The 17,691-nt window shown below is 36.3% G+C and overlaps 1 protein-coding gene across 3 annotated transcripts in view; it reads right to left on the bottom strand.

The window, feature by feature from the left end:
* Positions 1 to 16,706: 16,706 nt before the first annotated feature.
* LOC137402075 (golgin subfamily A member 3-like) overlaps positions 16,707 to 17,691 on the bottom strand; it is a 229,179-nt gene continuing 228,194 nt past the window's right edge. For all 3 annotated transcript variants that reach the window (XM_068088545.1, XM_068088544.1, XM_068088547.1), the window contains 2 exons: positions 17,473 to 17,568; positions 16,707 to 17,074 (listed from right to left, as the gene is read on the bottom strand). In XM_068088545.1, coding sequence (XP_067944646.1) covers positions 16,971 to 17,074; positions 17,473 to 17,568 — 200 coding nt within the window. In that variant the 3' untranslated portion in view covers positions 16,707 to 16,970. The remainder of the gene's footprint in view (positions 17,075 to 17,472; positions 17,569 to 17,691) is intronic.

The raw sequence follows: 17,691 nt of genomic DNA, 5'->3' as shown, positions 1-17,691 counted from the left end.
TTTTGATAAACATTGTACTTGGTAGTAGGCTACTGAATTGCATATGTATAGGTTATGTACACTGTGATATAGGTCTACTTCCTCGCATTTTCTCTTTCTCTACTCTCGACTCCCTTTTAATATTAATATTAATATTACTCCCTTATAATATACAATGCTACTACTTTACATTTTTGGATCAGAAGTACGGGATCATAACTCCTAACCATTGTAAAACAAGCTTTTCAAGGGAAGACAGCTTGTATGTACAGATATCTTATTCATATATGCCAACTATTATGTTGTCTTATACTTTGTTTGCAGGGCTCATTGACAGAATAAATGAGTTGATTGTATCAAATACTGTTCTATGGCTGAAGGTAGTTTAGACTATCATGGTGTCAGGAATAAACACCCGGTTGAGCGAGTGCACTTTACCTGTTTTATAATTTGTCTTGGAATAGTATTTACAACAAACCGATTCCAGTAACATGGCTTTTAGATATAAATTTATATGCTCCCACTTTTAGTCTCACAAATATAAAATTATTAACTTTTTAGTTTTAATATTTTACTAGTTACGGATATTTAATATATCTGATTCAATATATAGTATATCCGTCTGTATCCGTATGTATATGCTGATTATGTAAACGTCGTTAACTTAAGGACAGGTCATTGGCAATTGCACTCTTTGTTTGTTTGAAAATGAATAAGTTGATAATAACAACTATTTTACCATTCCTATGCAAGCAGACTATCTTTCCTGACACATATCTAACTGTTATGGTGTATCACTCCTTTCCTATCACATGACTAGTTGTTATGGTACTGTCATTCCTTTCCTGCCACATGACTAGCTTCTATGGTATATCCCTTGTTCCCTGACACATGCCTAGTTGCTATGGTGTATCACTCCTTTCCTATCACATGACTATATAGTTGTTATGGTGTATCACTCATTGCCTGTCACACGACTAGTCACTATGGTATTGTGATTCCTTTCCTGCCACATGAGTAGCTTCTATGGTTCATCACTTGTTCCCTGTCACATGACTAGTTGCTATGGTATTGTCATTCCTTTCCTGTCACTTGACTAGCTTCTATGGTTCATCACTTCTTCCCTGTCACATGACTAATTGCTATGGTTTATCACTTCTTTCCTGTCACATGACCTGTTGCTATGGTGTATCACTCATTGCCTGTCACACGACTAGTCACTATGGTACTGTCATTTCTTTCCTGTCACATGACTAGCTTCTATGGTTCATCACTTGTTCCCTGTCACATGACTAGTTGCTATGGTGTACCACTCCTTTCCTGTCACCTGACTAATTGCTATGGTTTATCACTTCTTTCCTGTCACATGACTTGTGTTTATGATTGTATTACTCATTCCCTGTCACACGACTAGTCATTATGGTATTGTCATTCATTTCCTGTCACATGACTAGCTTCTATGGTATATCCCTTGTTCCCTGTTACATGCCTAGTTGTTATGGTCTATCACTCCTTCCCTGTCACACGACTATAGTCATTATGGTATTGTCATTCATTTCCTGTCACATGACTAGCTTCTATGGTATATCCCTTGATCCCTGTCACATGACTAGCTTCTATGGTATATCCCTTGTTCTCTGTCACATGACTAGTTTCTATGACTCACAGCCCATCTTCAACAAATACCCTAAATGATGAATATATTCGTTGGCAATAAAAATTCACAATTTCGCTAACAGTCAATTCCGCGAATTATTAAATTATGTGAATAAGTAGTTCTATTTTGAACACAAGGGAGAATAACTACTGCATCAAATTAATAACTAGCTGCTAGGCTAGTTTTTAATATAAATACTAAACGTAGTTGAGTTCCAAAACACTTTTAAAATCATTGCCTGGGCTTTGAGCTAATACCACTGCCAATGCATCACATTTCTTTACAAAATTATTCAAGGTTGTCACAAGTTATGCAGAATGGCATCATCGCAAAAGTAGCCGCTAGGCAGAAGTACTAAACGTAGCCAAGTTTCGAAACCTTTTTAAAATCATCACCGGGCTTCGAGTTTTATTGCCATTGCATCAAACTTAAAAAAAATATTCAAGGTTTTCACAAGTGGCTTCGTCTTCGCAAAAATCTTTCCTAGTCTTTTTACATTGACATCAACTCCATCAATCTATCATACCGAAGTTGAGAACCATCATGATTCTGATCTGGACATTATGGTATGTGATTGATTTGCAGTGCAGATACAATTTTTCATAATTAATTGCGTTAATTGAGAATTTTGTTAAAAAACTGATCGCTCTCATTAAATACTTCAGCTATTGTTTTTGTACTTCGTTCACACTTAATAATATTTTTTCTTCTCTGTGTTTACTGCTGATTGAGAATGAAACAACCTCCTCCGATTAAAAAAACTAGAGACAAGTAGTAATATTCATCAAGGCAGGAATATTGGCAGAGAAGCAACCAGTCAACCTCGACCCATTCATCGACATCAACTCCTTGATATCGCGGCAGCAAACATGATTAAATTATATATTTTATTTTATGTGTAGATATATTACAATTTATTACAAACTTGAGTGTACAAAAAAAATGTTTCAAATACAAATAATATTTTACAATTGATGTATAGAGCGAATATAAACGGTTTAGTCCATATGGCGGTTGCCTAGAGCAATAAAATTAAACTGGTACTCTTGATAGGTGAATACTAGCTAGCGTGTAATGGTGCTTTCTGACTAGTTACTTTGGTAATAGCAGCTCTATATTGCTGTCACTGTCTTGAGTAGATGTTAAAGGCGATTCTCTCGCTACTACATCGCTGGTAAGGAAGTTATCATCAGAACTCTCCTCGTGGCTCACTATTGCAAAGTTCTGCCGGTTGGCCAAAGATTTGTGCTCATAAAGGCGTTTTTGTTCCCTTTTTATAAAACAGATATATTATCCTCGTGAATAGCTGCGGTCACCTCTACCTCATTTTTCAGACCTCCCTAAATGATTGGTGATCTTCTAAGAATGACATATACCACCCTTGCAGTCATTGTGCTTGCGTGTATGATGAAAAATCTCTCTCACACTAAAACAAATAACAAAGCGGCAAGGGTAAAAAAATTAAATATTGCGTTTTACCGAAGAACCAGAGTAAAATTCAACTATTTTATTTAATTGTTTTGAAAAAACTCATTACTTACCACAAATCATGGGTTCATCAAATGCATCCAAATTTATGAATATTCGTAAATACCTCTGAACGCAGCAAAAAAATTATAGCTTAGCGCGATCAATCTGTAGTTGTAAGCTAAATAAAAAACGAAACACACAATGTGGACATGCGTAGGATTAACTCTATTGGTAGACGTAATAGAGTTAACTCTTCATAGAAAGTAACAGTTTTCAGCCGCGAATAAATTGATCCACGAATATGCATGAAATGACAATTTTCGCGAAATATAACTCCGCGAATGAATTCATCCTGTAGGGTAGTCTTTGCAGTTATTGTGCTCCTTGTTCCGTTGAATTAAGAGACTTGTTTGTACTTGTCAGTAGGCTCACTCTCTTAAGATTATAATAATAAGTGTTACCATATGCCCATCTTATTTATAATTTATACATATAATAAGTTTTTATAAACTCAAAATATATAAAGCCCTACCTTTGCTTAAGACCTTAAATTGGCTACAATTTGAATCGTTTAGTTAATCAAAGATTCATGTCATTTAAAGACATGTCAAGCTGTAATTAACTAACTTTACAAGTGTCACCAGGACACTTTTTTGGAACCGCTGGGTCCGTTTATGTAGCTGTTTACTTAATTATAGCTGGATCATCCCCATAGTTCTATTGAACGAAATTAGGGTTTTCTTCTCACAAAAATATAGATAGTCTAATTACATGTGAATCCCTTTTAGTCTAATAGAGGCCTGCGTGAGGGCCCCATTCCTCTAACAGCTATTGTCGATAGGAGGATGCGACTATAGGACTACGATGCAACTATATTATAGGTAGGTGCAGGTAACCCACATGCAGAGCTCTCTCATTACATTCGGTTTGCATGTTTATGCGCAGGTTTGATGGTAATTGTGATCAGCCAGTTAATGGTTATATAACCTGGAAACTCTACTATCTTCTAGTTAATATGTATTTGATTAAGCTGGATTTTACAGGTTAATGTGTCTATGAAATATTTAGAGTCTAACTTATTTTAGCGCCAGTAGTTACTCGCATCACATTTGATCATCTCTAACTTACATCTCAGGCATATATGTCTGACTTACGTTTCTGACTTACATATCATATGTACATCTCTGACTAACATCCTATATATAGATCTCTTATTTGCATATAAACAATATGAAAACCCTATATTCTGATGAGGTTAGACTGTGTGTTGCCCCGTTTGCTAGCTAGTATAATAATGGCTATAGTAGACATACTCAAACACTCAGACCACAGGCTGCATGTGGCCTGCTCAGTATTTGTTCATCTAAAGTAAGTACAACTTAAATATAATGACTTTGAGTGTGATCAAAGATAAACATAAACATTGAAGTTGCTCTAAAAGCCCTTAGTCGAGCTAAACAATTAAACCTTAGTGGTTGCATGAATCTTAAATATTTTGTGTGTGGGAGTAGCACTTGGAAATATAGCTTTTAAATTCTTTTAAACAAAATTACGCACGGATACACAAGCAGAAACCATTTGTGTTAATCTTTGTTTAGCCTATCTTGACAAACTGTAGTTTTTATGGAGCTGTCCCCGTCGAGCAGCACGAGCAAAACTACAGCTTGTCACAACGCGCACTACACCAGGTGTATCAACTGCACTGAAAGGGAGTTGTTCTCTTCCGTCTATGCTGCTTGGTTGCGATGTTATGTCGGTCACTCCATTGCAAATCATATCAGATTTACCAAAAGTTCATGAATAAGAAAAATAAGATAACAACGTTAGCATTACCATATCCTTTAACAGCAACTGAAGTTGCAAAAAGTCATAATGTGACGGCCTGATCTGGTTATTGTCGAACTTCTGTAGCAGAGACCAAGGTAACTAAATTTCAGCATACATAGACTTATTTATTTATAATCTAATTAACTGAAAAGAATGAATGGGTCAGCAATAAACTTGAACTTACTTTAGAACATATAAAACTGACTCATACAAAAATACCAATAAAACTGACTGAGCGCACAAATAACAACATGCTTAAATGCTGTGGTTGCCTATGTTCTTAAGTTCTACAAAAGTTTACCACGAAGACTGGTCTGTGGTTAAACCTTTTTATCTGATTTTTTTCTACATAAATTTTTGGGCTAAATCCGATATTATTACCATTGTAGGGGCTGACATAGTATCGCAACCAAGCCGCATAGACGGAAGAGAGCGACTCCATTTCAGTGCAGCTGATGTATCAGGTGCAAAAACAACAGTTTGTGAAGACAGGCTAATCTTTGTTTATTTTTGTGAGTAAAGTGGAACTTTGTACATTTATATTATACTAAGAGCCCTTAGAAATGTATTCTGCTGTCAAAAACTGCTTTTGATAAAATGTGAGGGTCCTTATAAGTTGTTATCAAATTCTAATAATCAGAAAAAAAGCATACTACTTTTGCTGAGGTTGTTTTACAAAGCTGGAACAATTGATTCTGTCTAACATGAGTGCTATGTACGATCACTGTAGTCTTCTATTAAGGAGATGAAGAAGACATGTTTGTGCCATCCATCACAGCTCTTGTCCAGTTTATAAATAGAACATCAGACTAGTGTTTCAAGTAATACTTATATAGGTCTCTAAAAACCTTCACACATTTCCTAGAAAGCTGTTTAATTTGGTTACGCTAGCCCTTCCTTCTGGTGCTACTATCCTCTTATTCCCATGTAGCAACAGTGTCAGTTTAGTGTTGACCTGAGTGACTGATTTATTTATACAAGGAATTTGAGGACTGCATCTGTCATCAATCAGTATGTCAGAGACAATGCCTCTGTCTCCCTTGACTATAAATAGAAATTCGACCCGGCAACCTCTTGTTGTCAGCCGTCTGTTTTTGATTCATTGTATCCTAGCCAGCCTATTAAGCTAAAACAGCTGCATTGTTACCATATACAGTGAAACTGGAATAACTCAAACTTCAAGGGACCGAGCAAAAGTGTTCGAATTATCAGAGTGTTCAAGTTATCAGAGCACTGTCACAAGTCCATGTATTTACTTATTTATTAGTAGATACATGAACATATAAAAACTATAATATAAATCAAAAACACAAATGGCTTGTTTCAAATTAAATGCTTCTAATGTGAAGTTTAAAACTTTTTTATCAAAAAGTATAGAGATTTTTCTATCACTTGAGATTGGTTTGTTGTTTGAGGTGATGTTATTGCCAGGACGTTTTTTAGATTGACATTGGCAAAACTTGATCGTTGCTGAAATGCTCAAAGAAAAGACATCTTTTTCTTTTGAGCGTTTTACCCACGATCAATTTTGCCGATCTTTCTTGAAGTTTATGGAAAGATTACCTTTCTTTACCTGGGATTCGTTAAGGACAACACTCCGAGGCAGTTCAATTAAAAGTTTTACGAGGTTTCACGGTACATTGTATATCACTCACGCTTTTTGAATGGATACTTATTGAATGTACACACGTATTTTATGTTTAGGTCAAACGATGAATAGTTTTTTTAGCTAAGACAACATATACGTTTGACTACAACAATTCTTAAGACGTTTTAAACATTCAACATTCCGACGTTAATTCAACACAGAATCAACGTAGGAAAACTATTCATCACGGGCTAGCCGGGTCCCGCACTCAAAGATTTTCGCCACGCAAATACAAAACAAAAACAACATGTTGTTTTTGTTTTGTATGTGCGTGGCAAAAATCTTTGCGCCCGTGACCCGGCTAACCCGTGCTGTTCATCGTATAGCAGTATAAATCAAATTTCACTAAACCTTTAGAACAGTCGTTGACAAAAATATTTTGCCGATGGAGGTAATAACGACGCTTATGAATTACGAAAAGTTGAGGTTTACCTCTATGGCTTGGAATAAAGTGATTTTCTAAAGCGATAGCAACCGTTTCGGTAGCCGTTGGGCAAAAAACAGTTCGTTATAACAGTGTTGAATTCGAGTTATATAGAGCCATTTATCATTGCGTGGGAACGGACCAAGCAAATCCAGTCGAGTTAACCATGTGTTCGCTATATCCGAGGGCGAGTTATCCATGTTTCACTGTACTTGTAGACTAGATCAATAGAAATCTTGTTATACAAATACCATCCTAGTATATGCAGAGGGTACAGCTGTCAGGAGTGGTAAACAGAGCATATGTACACAGTTTATACAATTAATATTTTTCTGTGTCCCTCAGTCTAAATAAAAGATCACTAGCCATGACTGTTACGAAAGCTTTAATAAAATGGAATCATATTCTGACTACATGGTCCATTTATATTTTATTATTCAATGAGCATAACTCTTTTCATCGAGGTTCTATATGTCGGAGACAGCATATGTAAGAAATGGTTCCAAAGCTTCCACAGCAAATGGCCAAAGCTGCCCCAGATACGGGCAGCTTTGGCCATTCGCCTGGAACTATTGTATTCCGTTTGTTACAGAGATAAAAGCAGCATTAAGTTTTTAAAAAAAAATGTTTTAATACATAAAGTATATCTGAGTTGCATGGCTAAATGTCAGAAAGTTCTAGTTAATAATCGCACCAGCTGTGGTGGAATAAGTGAATTTTGGTCAGCGGTACCCCGGTTACCCGTATACAATCCACGACAATAAATGTCTTATAAGTGCATTGCAACAACCAGAATGCTGAGTATTACCAAGAGATCATGAGAATAATACATTTAATCTGAGCCATTTGTGTCAATAATTCCACCTTATCATAGCGGCAGGAAGGAGCAGCTTTAACCTACCTAAAAGGCGTGACAGCAGTCAGGACTATGTAATTTACAAATAACGGTCAATTTTCATCTGGAGGATTTTTAATGAAATAACGTTTATTTAATTCAAGTTTTATTTAGTTTGATAAGGAGCCAGACTTTATATAACTGGGTATGAGACAGTATATTGTAACTTATAACTACTAAAGGTGCACTCATTGACATAGTAGTTATAATTAGAAACGAGCAGAAAGTTCCAAAATTTTATGAAAACTGGTTTAAATCCATGAGTTTTAAGTGAGCGCGCCCTCTTACGTTCTAACAGCACTTTTTGAATGATAACACAATTTTTAGTACGTCCTTTAAAACTTTGTGTTCCTTTCTGAATATAACTATTAATTTTTAATGTAATGATGTACATGTAGGTTCTGGTTGCTAAAACTCAATTACTAAAACCAATCAGAAGCCACGACTACTTCCATAGGTATACCTGTTAGAAAAACATTTTTGGTGCCAAGGGGTGGTGGGGGTTGTATCTAATGACCGCAAGTGTTTTTTCCTTATGGCAGGAAGCTGGACTCGTGCTGGACTCGTGGGCTCAGCTGGCTCTCATGGAACTTCTTTCTTTTTGTTCCAGTCGTTTCTCCAGTTCTTGCCTTCTTAGAAGATGCTACAGCCGACCTTCCAGTTATTTACTGAATGCAGACAAGGTGTAAGCCTCTGTCCTACACTTTGCCAACTCCAGCTTCCTTCTCCTGGCTCCTAGCCCTTGTTCCTTCCATGGTGGGCCTTTTTCTTGGCTCTATGGCGGTTGGTGTCTGTCCAAGGCCGTCTGGGCAGACATGGAATGGTTTCAACCTGCATTCATTCCGCACCGAGGACTGGCGCTGTCCTTCTCCTAGGCACGTATGGTTTGGCTAACCTTTTTTTACTTGGATAGATACTAGACCTTACAAGTTTTCCCTGCAATTTGGAGTTGTCCCTTCTCCTTCTTATTTTATTTAGAAGCCAGACTCAGCCTTCCGGTCCACAAAGGGGACGCTCCTCTTGGTCCTCTTGTCGGATGGCAATCTGCTCCTCTCGGAGGGCCGTGTTTGTTTCCTCCAGCCTTTTCAACATCTTCACTACATCTCCATGGGAGGCCTGGGCCTCTGCTGATGGAGGAATGTATTGGATTAACTGTCTCAGGCTAGGAGTAGTTCCTTGTTTAATACAGGTTGTGATACTTCAAAGTACACTATGCGCTCGTGCAACAAAAATAATATGTACCAGAAAAGTTTACACTGTGGGGATTTTATATTTCTTTTTTTTGTTTTTCCTTGTTGGTCTACTTTCTTGATTAACATTTTTGTTATTAATATTCTCATATTAGATTGGTTTCGCCATAAAAGTTGTCTTCCCTTTGCAACAGCATTACACTCTGAAGATACCGTCATGAAGCGCTGCCATAGGTAAATAATCTCTCCTTTGAGTCTCTGTTGATAAATATTGTATTTGGTAACAGGCTACTGTATTGTATATGTATAGGTTGTGTACACTGTGATGTACTTCCTCACATTTTCTCTTTCTCTACTTTCTCCTGCCTGTTAATAGTAACCGTAAACTTTTATTAAATGAACTAAATTTCAAATAATATTCAAGTTTGTTATTCTATTCACCATTTGCTAGTGCAAAAACATGTAAACAAATGTTAGACTACTGCAGAGTACATTGTGGTATATGTGATGTATTTTTACTTATTCTTTATATACATTCATTGTATTTCTCTTTTCATTTAGCATTTGTATTTACCATAGGTCTTCTTTTACAATGCTATCACTTTACATTTTTGGATCAGAAATACGGGATCATAACTCCTAACCATTGTAAAACAAGCCTGTAAGTAGAGACAACTTGTATGTACTTGCCAGATATCTCATTCATATATGCCAACCATTATGCTGTCTTATACTTTGTTTGCAGGGCTCATTAACAGAATAAATGAGTTGATTTTATCAAATATCGTTGTATGGCTGAAGGTAGTTTAGACTATCATGGTGTCAGAAATAAACATCCGGTATAGCGAGTGCACTTTACCTGATTCATAATTTGTCTTAGAATAATATTAATAACAAACCGATTCCAGTTTGTGAATTTAATCTTTCTGTACCAATCTGCTTGAATTGCTTAGCTAAGAGCCTAAATGGCAGTTGGTTTCTTTTCCCTTTTTGTGAGCTTGGCTATAGGAATGTTTGTTCTTCATCTGGCATTATACAAAGTGACAACCATAACAGGTGGCTGAACTGTGTGAACCAGGCAGGTGACTAGTCATGACTGGCATCAAAGCTCTGGTAAAATGGATCACATGCTACCTAAAACTACAACGCCAAGCAAGGAAATTCTATTCAAAGTTAATCTAATTTATGCTAAACAAAGGCAGAAGGGTTAATACTTTTGGCCATGGCTATATATTACTTAAACGTAAATCTTTAGTTCATTTTTGCTCTTTTAAATATTTTAACTTGAAGCTGATGCTCCAAAAAATGTTCAAATCAGTCATTTAATATCCTTTACCTGTTGATAACAGGTCAGCCTGAGGAAAAAGTCTGGGCAAAGCAATACTCTGGGCTGCTAAGGAGTAGCCCAGAGTCTAATATCTTATCATTTAATAAATAAACCTCTCGACATTGACACTCCTTTTGTATACAATCCACGTCAAGGACTGTCTAAACAAAGCGTTGCAACACCCATAATGCCGGCTGTTGCCAAGAGATCATGAAATTTCTCTGCTATTTGTGTAAATAATTTCACCCTATTGTTGCATCAGGAAGGAGCACCTTTTAACCAAATTAATGGAGGGGTAACAGCAGTCAGGTCTTTGTACTTTACATAAACGGGCAACTTTAATCCGGAGGATTTTTTCATGAAATAACTTTCAAGTGTTATTTAGATTTATAAAGAGCCAGACTCTATATAACTGGGTATGAGAATATCTTGTAACTTATAACTAATGATGCACTCATTGACATAGCCTCAATAGCCTCAGTTATGTTTCATAAATTTTTTACAGATTATCTCATGAAATAACCTTCAAGTTTTATTTAGTTTGATAAGACACTAGACATTACATTGCTGGGTATGAGCCGATATCTTGTAACTTAGAACAAATGTTGCACTCTTTAATATAGCCAAAGGTCGTCAACAAATTCCCCATGGTTTATTGAACTAAAGGCTATTTTAGTAGCTCGAATTTTACCCTATTAGGAAATGTTAGTCATGTTCATCAATTCAACATCACTGCTGCCTCATATACCCAAGTTATGAATTTTAAAAGAATGTATTTAGTTATATATTGCGGTTGTTTAAGAAAGTCTAACGGTTCATTGCATATGGATGAAGAGACAAGGTTGAAAGAATAATTATATTTAATCAAGAATAATAAAATACAAGCATGGTGTATTACAGTACAGAAAACAATATCATGCGATTTCTTTGATAATGCATGCCTGGGGTGCTTGTGGGTGTCCTTATATACTATTAGGCCTGTCCTTCCCGCTCGATGGCTGACTGGTCATTTCTCTTCCAGGTGGAATTTCGCTGGTTCAGATTGAATTGTGTTATCGGTTTGGTTGAGCTATGTCGTAGGTCAGCTGGCACCTTTAATATTGGTCTGTGTAGATTGTCAGTTGCAACAATATCAACAGTCTTAGTCGTGAAATTGATTTCCTGTTAAATCCGTATCACCTAGTGTCTGTAGGTTCGCAGCAAATTGTTCCTGCCTCCGCTGCATCCGCCTATTCAGTTCGTTTTCTAAACTTAAACCCGTTGTCACCAAACATTGACAGCTGCTTGTCTTGGCTTGCTAGCCTGGTCTGGTTCATATTTATTACGGACGGTTGCTCTATGAAAGTCTCCTATAAGAAGATTTAATTTCGTGGTACATAGATTAAACTATGCCAGGATAATCATGTTTACAGTCTGCGATGTTTGTTAGAAGATATGATGTAGCGTGGCTCTTCAAAAAAATATATATGCTCCCACTTTTAGTCTAACAAATATATAAACTTTTTAGCTTTATTATTTTACTAGTTACATATATTTAATATATCTGATTCAATATATGATATATCCGTCTGTATCCGTATGTACATGTATATGCTGATGATATAAATGTTGCTAACTTAAGGACAGGTCATTGGCAACTGCACTTTTTTTGTTTGTTTGAAAATGAATAAGTTGATGCTAACCACTATTTTACCATTCCTATGCAAGCAGACTATCTTTCCTGTCACATGACTAGTTGCTATGGTGTACCACTCCTTTTTTGTCACATGACTAGTTGCAATGGTGTATCACTCCTTTCTTGTCACATGACTTGTTGCTATGGTGTATCACTCCTTTCCTGTCACATATCTAACTGTTATGGTGTATTACTCCTTTCCTGTCACATGAAATGTTGCTATAGTTTATCACTCCTTTCTTGTCACAAGACTAGTTGCTATGGTGTATCACCTTTTTCCTCTCACATGACTAGTTGCTATGGTTTATCCCTACTTTCCTGTCACATGACCAGTTTCTATGGTTTATTACTTTTCCCTCTCACATGACTGGTTTCTATGACTCACAGCTCCTCTTCAATTAATAATCCTTGCATTTATTGTGCTCCTTGTTCAGTTGAAATAAGAGACTTGTTTGTACTTGTCAGTAGGCTCACTCTCTAAAGATTATAATAATAAGTGTTACCATATGACCACCTTATTTGTAATTTATAAATGTAACAAGTTATTATAAACCTAAAATATATAAAGGCCTACCTTAGCTTAAGACCTTAAAATGGATACACTTTGAATTATTTAGTTATTCAAAGATTGACACAGTTTCTTTGCATCAAGGTCAAGGACATGTCAAGCTGTAATTAACTAACTTCACGAGTGTCACCAGGACACTGTCTTGGAGCATCTGGGTCTGTTTATGTAGCTATCTACCTCAATTACAAATGGATCATCCCCGTAGTTCTATTGAAAGAAATTAAGGTTATCTTCTGACACAAATATAGATAGTCTAGTTTCATGTGAATCCCTTTTAGTCTAATAGAGGCCTGTGTGAGGGCCCCTTCCTCGTACAGCTGTCGTAGATAGGAGAGTGCATCTATATGATTACAATTCAACTATATTATATAGTAAGTGCAGGTAACCCACATGCAGAGCTCTCTCATTACATTCGGTTTGCATGTTTATGCGTAGGTTTGATGGTAATTGTGATCAGCCTGTTAATGGCTATAATATATAAACTGGAAACTCTACTATTTTCTAGTTAATATGTATTTGATTAAGTTGGATTTTACAGGTTAATATGTCTATGAATTATTTAGAGTCTTACTTATTTTGGCGCCGGTAGTTACTCGCATCACGTTTGATCATTTCTGACTTATATAACATACATACATCTCTGACATACATAACATACATATCTGACTTACATCTCTGACTTACATCGCATATGTACCTCTCTGACTAACATCCTATATATCGATCTCTTATCGGCACATAAGTAATCTGAAAACCCTATATTCTGATGAGGTTAGACTGTGTGTTGCCCCGTTTGCTAGCTAGTATAATAATGGCTATAGTAGACATACTCAAACACTCAGACCACAGGCTGCATGTGGCCTGCTTAGTATTTGTTCATCTAAAGTAAGTACTACTTAAATATTATGACTTTGAGTGTGATCAAACATAAACATAGACATTGAAGTTGCTCTAAAGGCCCTAAGCCAAGCTAAGCGATTGAACCTTAGTGATTGCATGAATCGTAAATCTATTGTCCGTGGGAGTAGCAGTTTGAGCTTAAGCTTTTAAATTCTGTTAAGCAAAGTTACATACGGATACACAAACAAAAACCATTTATGTTAATCTTTGTTTAGCTTGTCTTGACAAACTGTTGTTTTTGCAAAGCTGTCCCTGATGAGCGGAGCGAGGAAAACAACAGCTTGTCACAACACGCACTGCACCTGATGTATCAACTGCACTGAAAGGGAGTTCTTCTTATCTGTCTATGCGGTTTGGTTGCGATGTTATGTCGGTCGCTCCATTGGAAATTATATCAGATTTAGTCAAAAAGTTTATGTAGAAAAATTAAGATAAGAACGTTAGCATTAACATATCTTTAAACTGCAACTGAAGTTACAAAAAGTCATGAATACTGTAATGGCCTGATCTGGTTAATGTTGAACTTCAGCAGCAGAGGCCATGGTAACAGAATTTTGGCATCCATATAATTTATCTATTTTTAATCTAAATAACTAAAAAGAATGAATGAGCCAGCAATGAAACTGAATTTTCTTTAGAAATAATGCATCAGGTGCAGTGAGTATTGTTACCAGGGGGAGGCAACTCCGCAAAACAACAGTATGTCAAGACAGGTTAATCTGTGTTTATCGTGTGAGTACAGTGGAACTTTGTACATTTATATTATACTAAGAGCCCTTAGAAATGTATTCTGCTGTCAAAAACTGCTTTTGATAAAATATGAGAGTTGTTATAAGTTGTTATCAAACTTTAATAATCAGAAAAAAGCCTACTACTTTTGCTGAGGTTGTTTTACAAAGCTGGAACAATTGATTCTGTATAACATGAGTGCTAAGCACGATCACTGTAGTTTTCTATTAAGGAAATGAAGAAGACATGTTTGTACCATCCATCACAGCTCTTGTCCAGTTTATAAATAGAACATCAGACTAGTGTTTCAAGTAATACTTATAGAGGTCTCGAAAAACCTTTACACATTTCCTTGAAAGCTGTTTAATTGGGTTACGCTAGCCCTTCCTTCTGGAGCTATTATCCTCTTCTTCCCATGTAGCAACAGTGTTAGTTTAGTGTTTACCTGAGTGACTGATTTATTCATACAAGGAAGTTGAGGACTGCATCTGTCATTGATCAGTATGTCAGAGACTATGCCTCCGGCTCCCTTGACTATAAATAGAAACTCGACCCAGCGACCACTTGTTGTCAGTTGTCTATGTTTTCTGTTATTCTAGTCAGCCCATCCAGCTATTAAAGCTAAACTAGATAGGGTACTTGTAAACTGTATACTTGTAAACTAGATCAACATAAATCATAGTGAAATAAGCTTAAATTAACCAACATAGAAAATTGATTAATTGGACAGCTGCTTCATCATAGTTGACCAATCAACTATAAGCTAATGGGATTAAATATTTCATAGAATAAAATACTAGTGGTAAAGTTATGGTTTAAAACAGCAAATACTTTAGGTAATTGCCTTCTTAAAAGGCCAAGCAAGATTAGTGATAGTCATTATATAACAAATGAAATTGAATTGTTGGTAATTTTTATTTGTTGTAGTTGACGCGATGTGGCTGTATGATAGAGTTCGTGAATTGCTGTGTTTGAGGTGGCAGTGGGCTTTTATGATAAACATGTATTGACATTTTAGATTACACAATTTGCTACACCTTGAGTACAAGTCAGATAGAAATACGACCATAACACTACTCTGGGGATTAACAGAGTTAAAATAATGACAGTTGTTTATCTATTGATCAAAGTACTGCCTCAGTGACTTGTGAACATTGTTGGAGCTTTCCATAAGTGATACACAAAAAATGACTAGTTAAGTATTGACCTGAGCAACTGATTTATTTATACAAGGAAGTTGAGGACTGCATCTGTCATCAATCAGTATGTCAGAGACTATGCCTCCTGTCTCCCTTGACTATAAATAGAAACTCGACCCAGCAACCACTTGTCAGTCTGGTTTTGATTTCTCTTATCCTAGCCACCCTATTAAGCTGTAACAGCTGCATTGTTACTGTGTAATTGTAGATTAGATCGATAGAAGTCTAGTAAATGATATCACTACAAGTGTCAATAATATTGTACACTTATATTGATGAACAGAGGAAAATGATTATTTAGGCAGTTAATTTCTCTTACCTGGTAAATCAACTGTTAGCCAAGGCAATAGAGATTTTTATTATCTAATATTATTTGCTGATAATTGTCTTTGGTTATACAAATACCATCCTGGTATATGCAGAGAATACAGCTGTCAGGAGTGGTAAACAGAGCATATGTACATAGTTTATGCAATTAATATCTTTCTGTACCACCCAGTCTAAATTAAAGGGGGGGGGGCAGCTTTGGCCATTTTCCAGGTACTATTGTAATCCGTTTTTTACAGAGACAAAAGCAGCATTAGGTTTTTCAAAATATATGTTTTAACACATAAAATGTCTCTGAGTTGCATGTCCAAATTTCAGAAAGTTGTATTTATTAATCCCACTAGCTATGGTGGAATAAGTGAATTTTGGCCATTGGTGCCCGGGTTACCCCTATACAATCCACAACAATAATTGTCTCAGCGTAGCATTGCAACAACCAGAATGCTGAGTATTACTAAGAGATCATGAGGATAGCACATTTAATCTGATGTACCTGATAATGTATCTGTAATATGATAATCTGATCTATGCGGCAGGAAGGAGCAGCTTTAACCCACCTAAAAACAACGTGACAGCAGTCAGGAATATTTAATTTACGAAAAACAATCAATTTTAATCTGGAGGATTTTCAATGAAATAACTTTTATTTATTTCAAGTTTTCTTTAGTTTGATAAGGAGCCAGACTTTATAATACTGGAGTAACTAACAGCTGTTGTAATACCTCTAATTTTAGCCTATTAGGAACTATTAGTCATGTTCATCAATGTGACTCCATTGCTGCTTCAAATAGCAAAGTTATGAATTTTAAAAGAAGAGATTTAGTTATATATTGCGGTTGCTTAAGAAAGTCTAACTGTGCATTGCATATGGATGAAGAGACAAGGTTTAAAGATTAAGTATATTTAATCAAGAATAATAAAATACAAGCAGGATGTATTACAATATAAAGAACAACATCATGTGATCACTTTGACAATGCATGACTTCTAGTGGGGCCCGCGCGTGTCCTTATTTACTATAAGCCTGCCCTTTGGTTTGAGGGCTGGCTGGTCAGTTCTCTTGTCATTGCTCATTGGCTGGTTGGGCTAAAACGTAGGTCACTCGGCATCTTTAGTGTCTGTCTGGGTAGAGTGTCAGTCTCGGCTGCCACGCTATTAACTATCCGGGTGGTGACATTGATTGCCTGACAAATGTGTATCACCTGGAGTCTGTAGGTACGCAGTGAATCGTTCCAGCCTCTGCTGAGTAGCAGCCAAATCTGAATAAACAGATATTTCTCATTATAAGTAATATATAAACGAGGGTTACTTTTACTGAAGAGCCGGGAGATAACAATGACAAATCTCTATCAACATGCTAAAGGCAGTGTAAAAGTTAAACTGCCGCCATTTTGATTTAACACCATGAACTTACACAGTAGATTCTCACACCCTACGTAACTCAAGCAGCATAAACATATCTACATAAAGTTACCAGGAGTGAGCCATGATTGATCAACAACAGCCTTATAGAATCAGACCATCAGAGCAATACCACAGCTTGTATAAAATATACTAGTAGGTATTTTATAGGTTACTAGTATTGAATGATACTAGATACTCAATATATGAGGTGGAGAATAAATAGTCTTATAGGGCTTATAAGAAATAAAAGTACCTGCTCTCCGTTGTCTAGCCTCTTCCCGTAATAATGACGACATCCTCTCGCTGTCCTCCCGCAGCGTTGTAACTTGCTGTCTAGCCTCAACCAATGCTATAAAAGTGAGCGTGAAATACCATTTGTTACATGTGCCACACTGCTACTGCTCATATTTGTGCTTGGATGTAAATAGGTCTGCCTACCCTGACTCTGACATGCATAGCCAATTACAGAAGT

This window comes from Watersipora subatra, chromosome 8 (assembly GCF_963576615.1).
Source record: "Watersipora subatra chromosome 8, tzWatSuba1.1, whole genome shotgun sequence".
Taxonomy (NCBI): domain Eukaryota; kingdom Metazoa; phylum Bryozoa; class Gymnolaemata; order Cheilostomatida; family Watersiporidae; genus Watersipora; species Watersipora subatra.
This window is presented reverse-complemented; position numbering and strand designations above follow the sequence as displayed.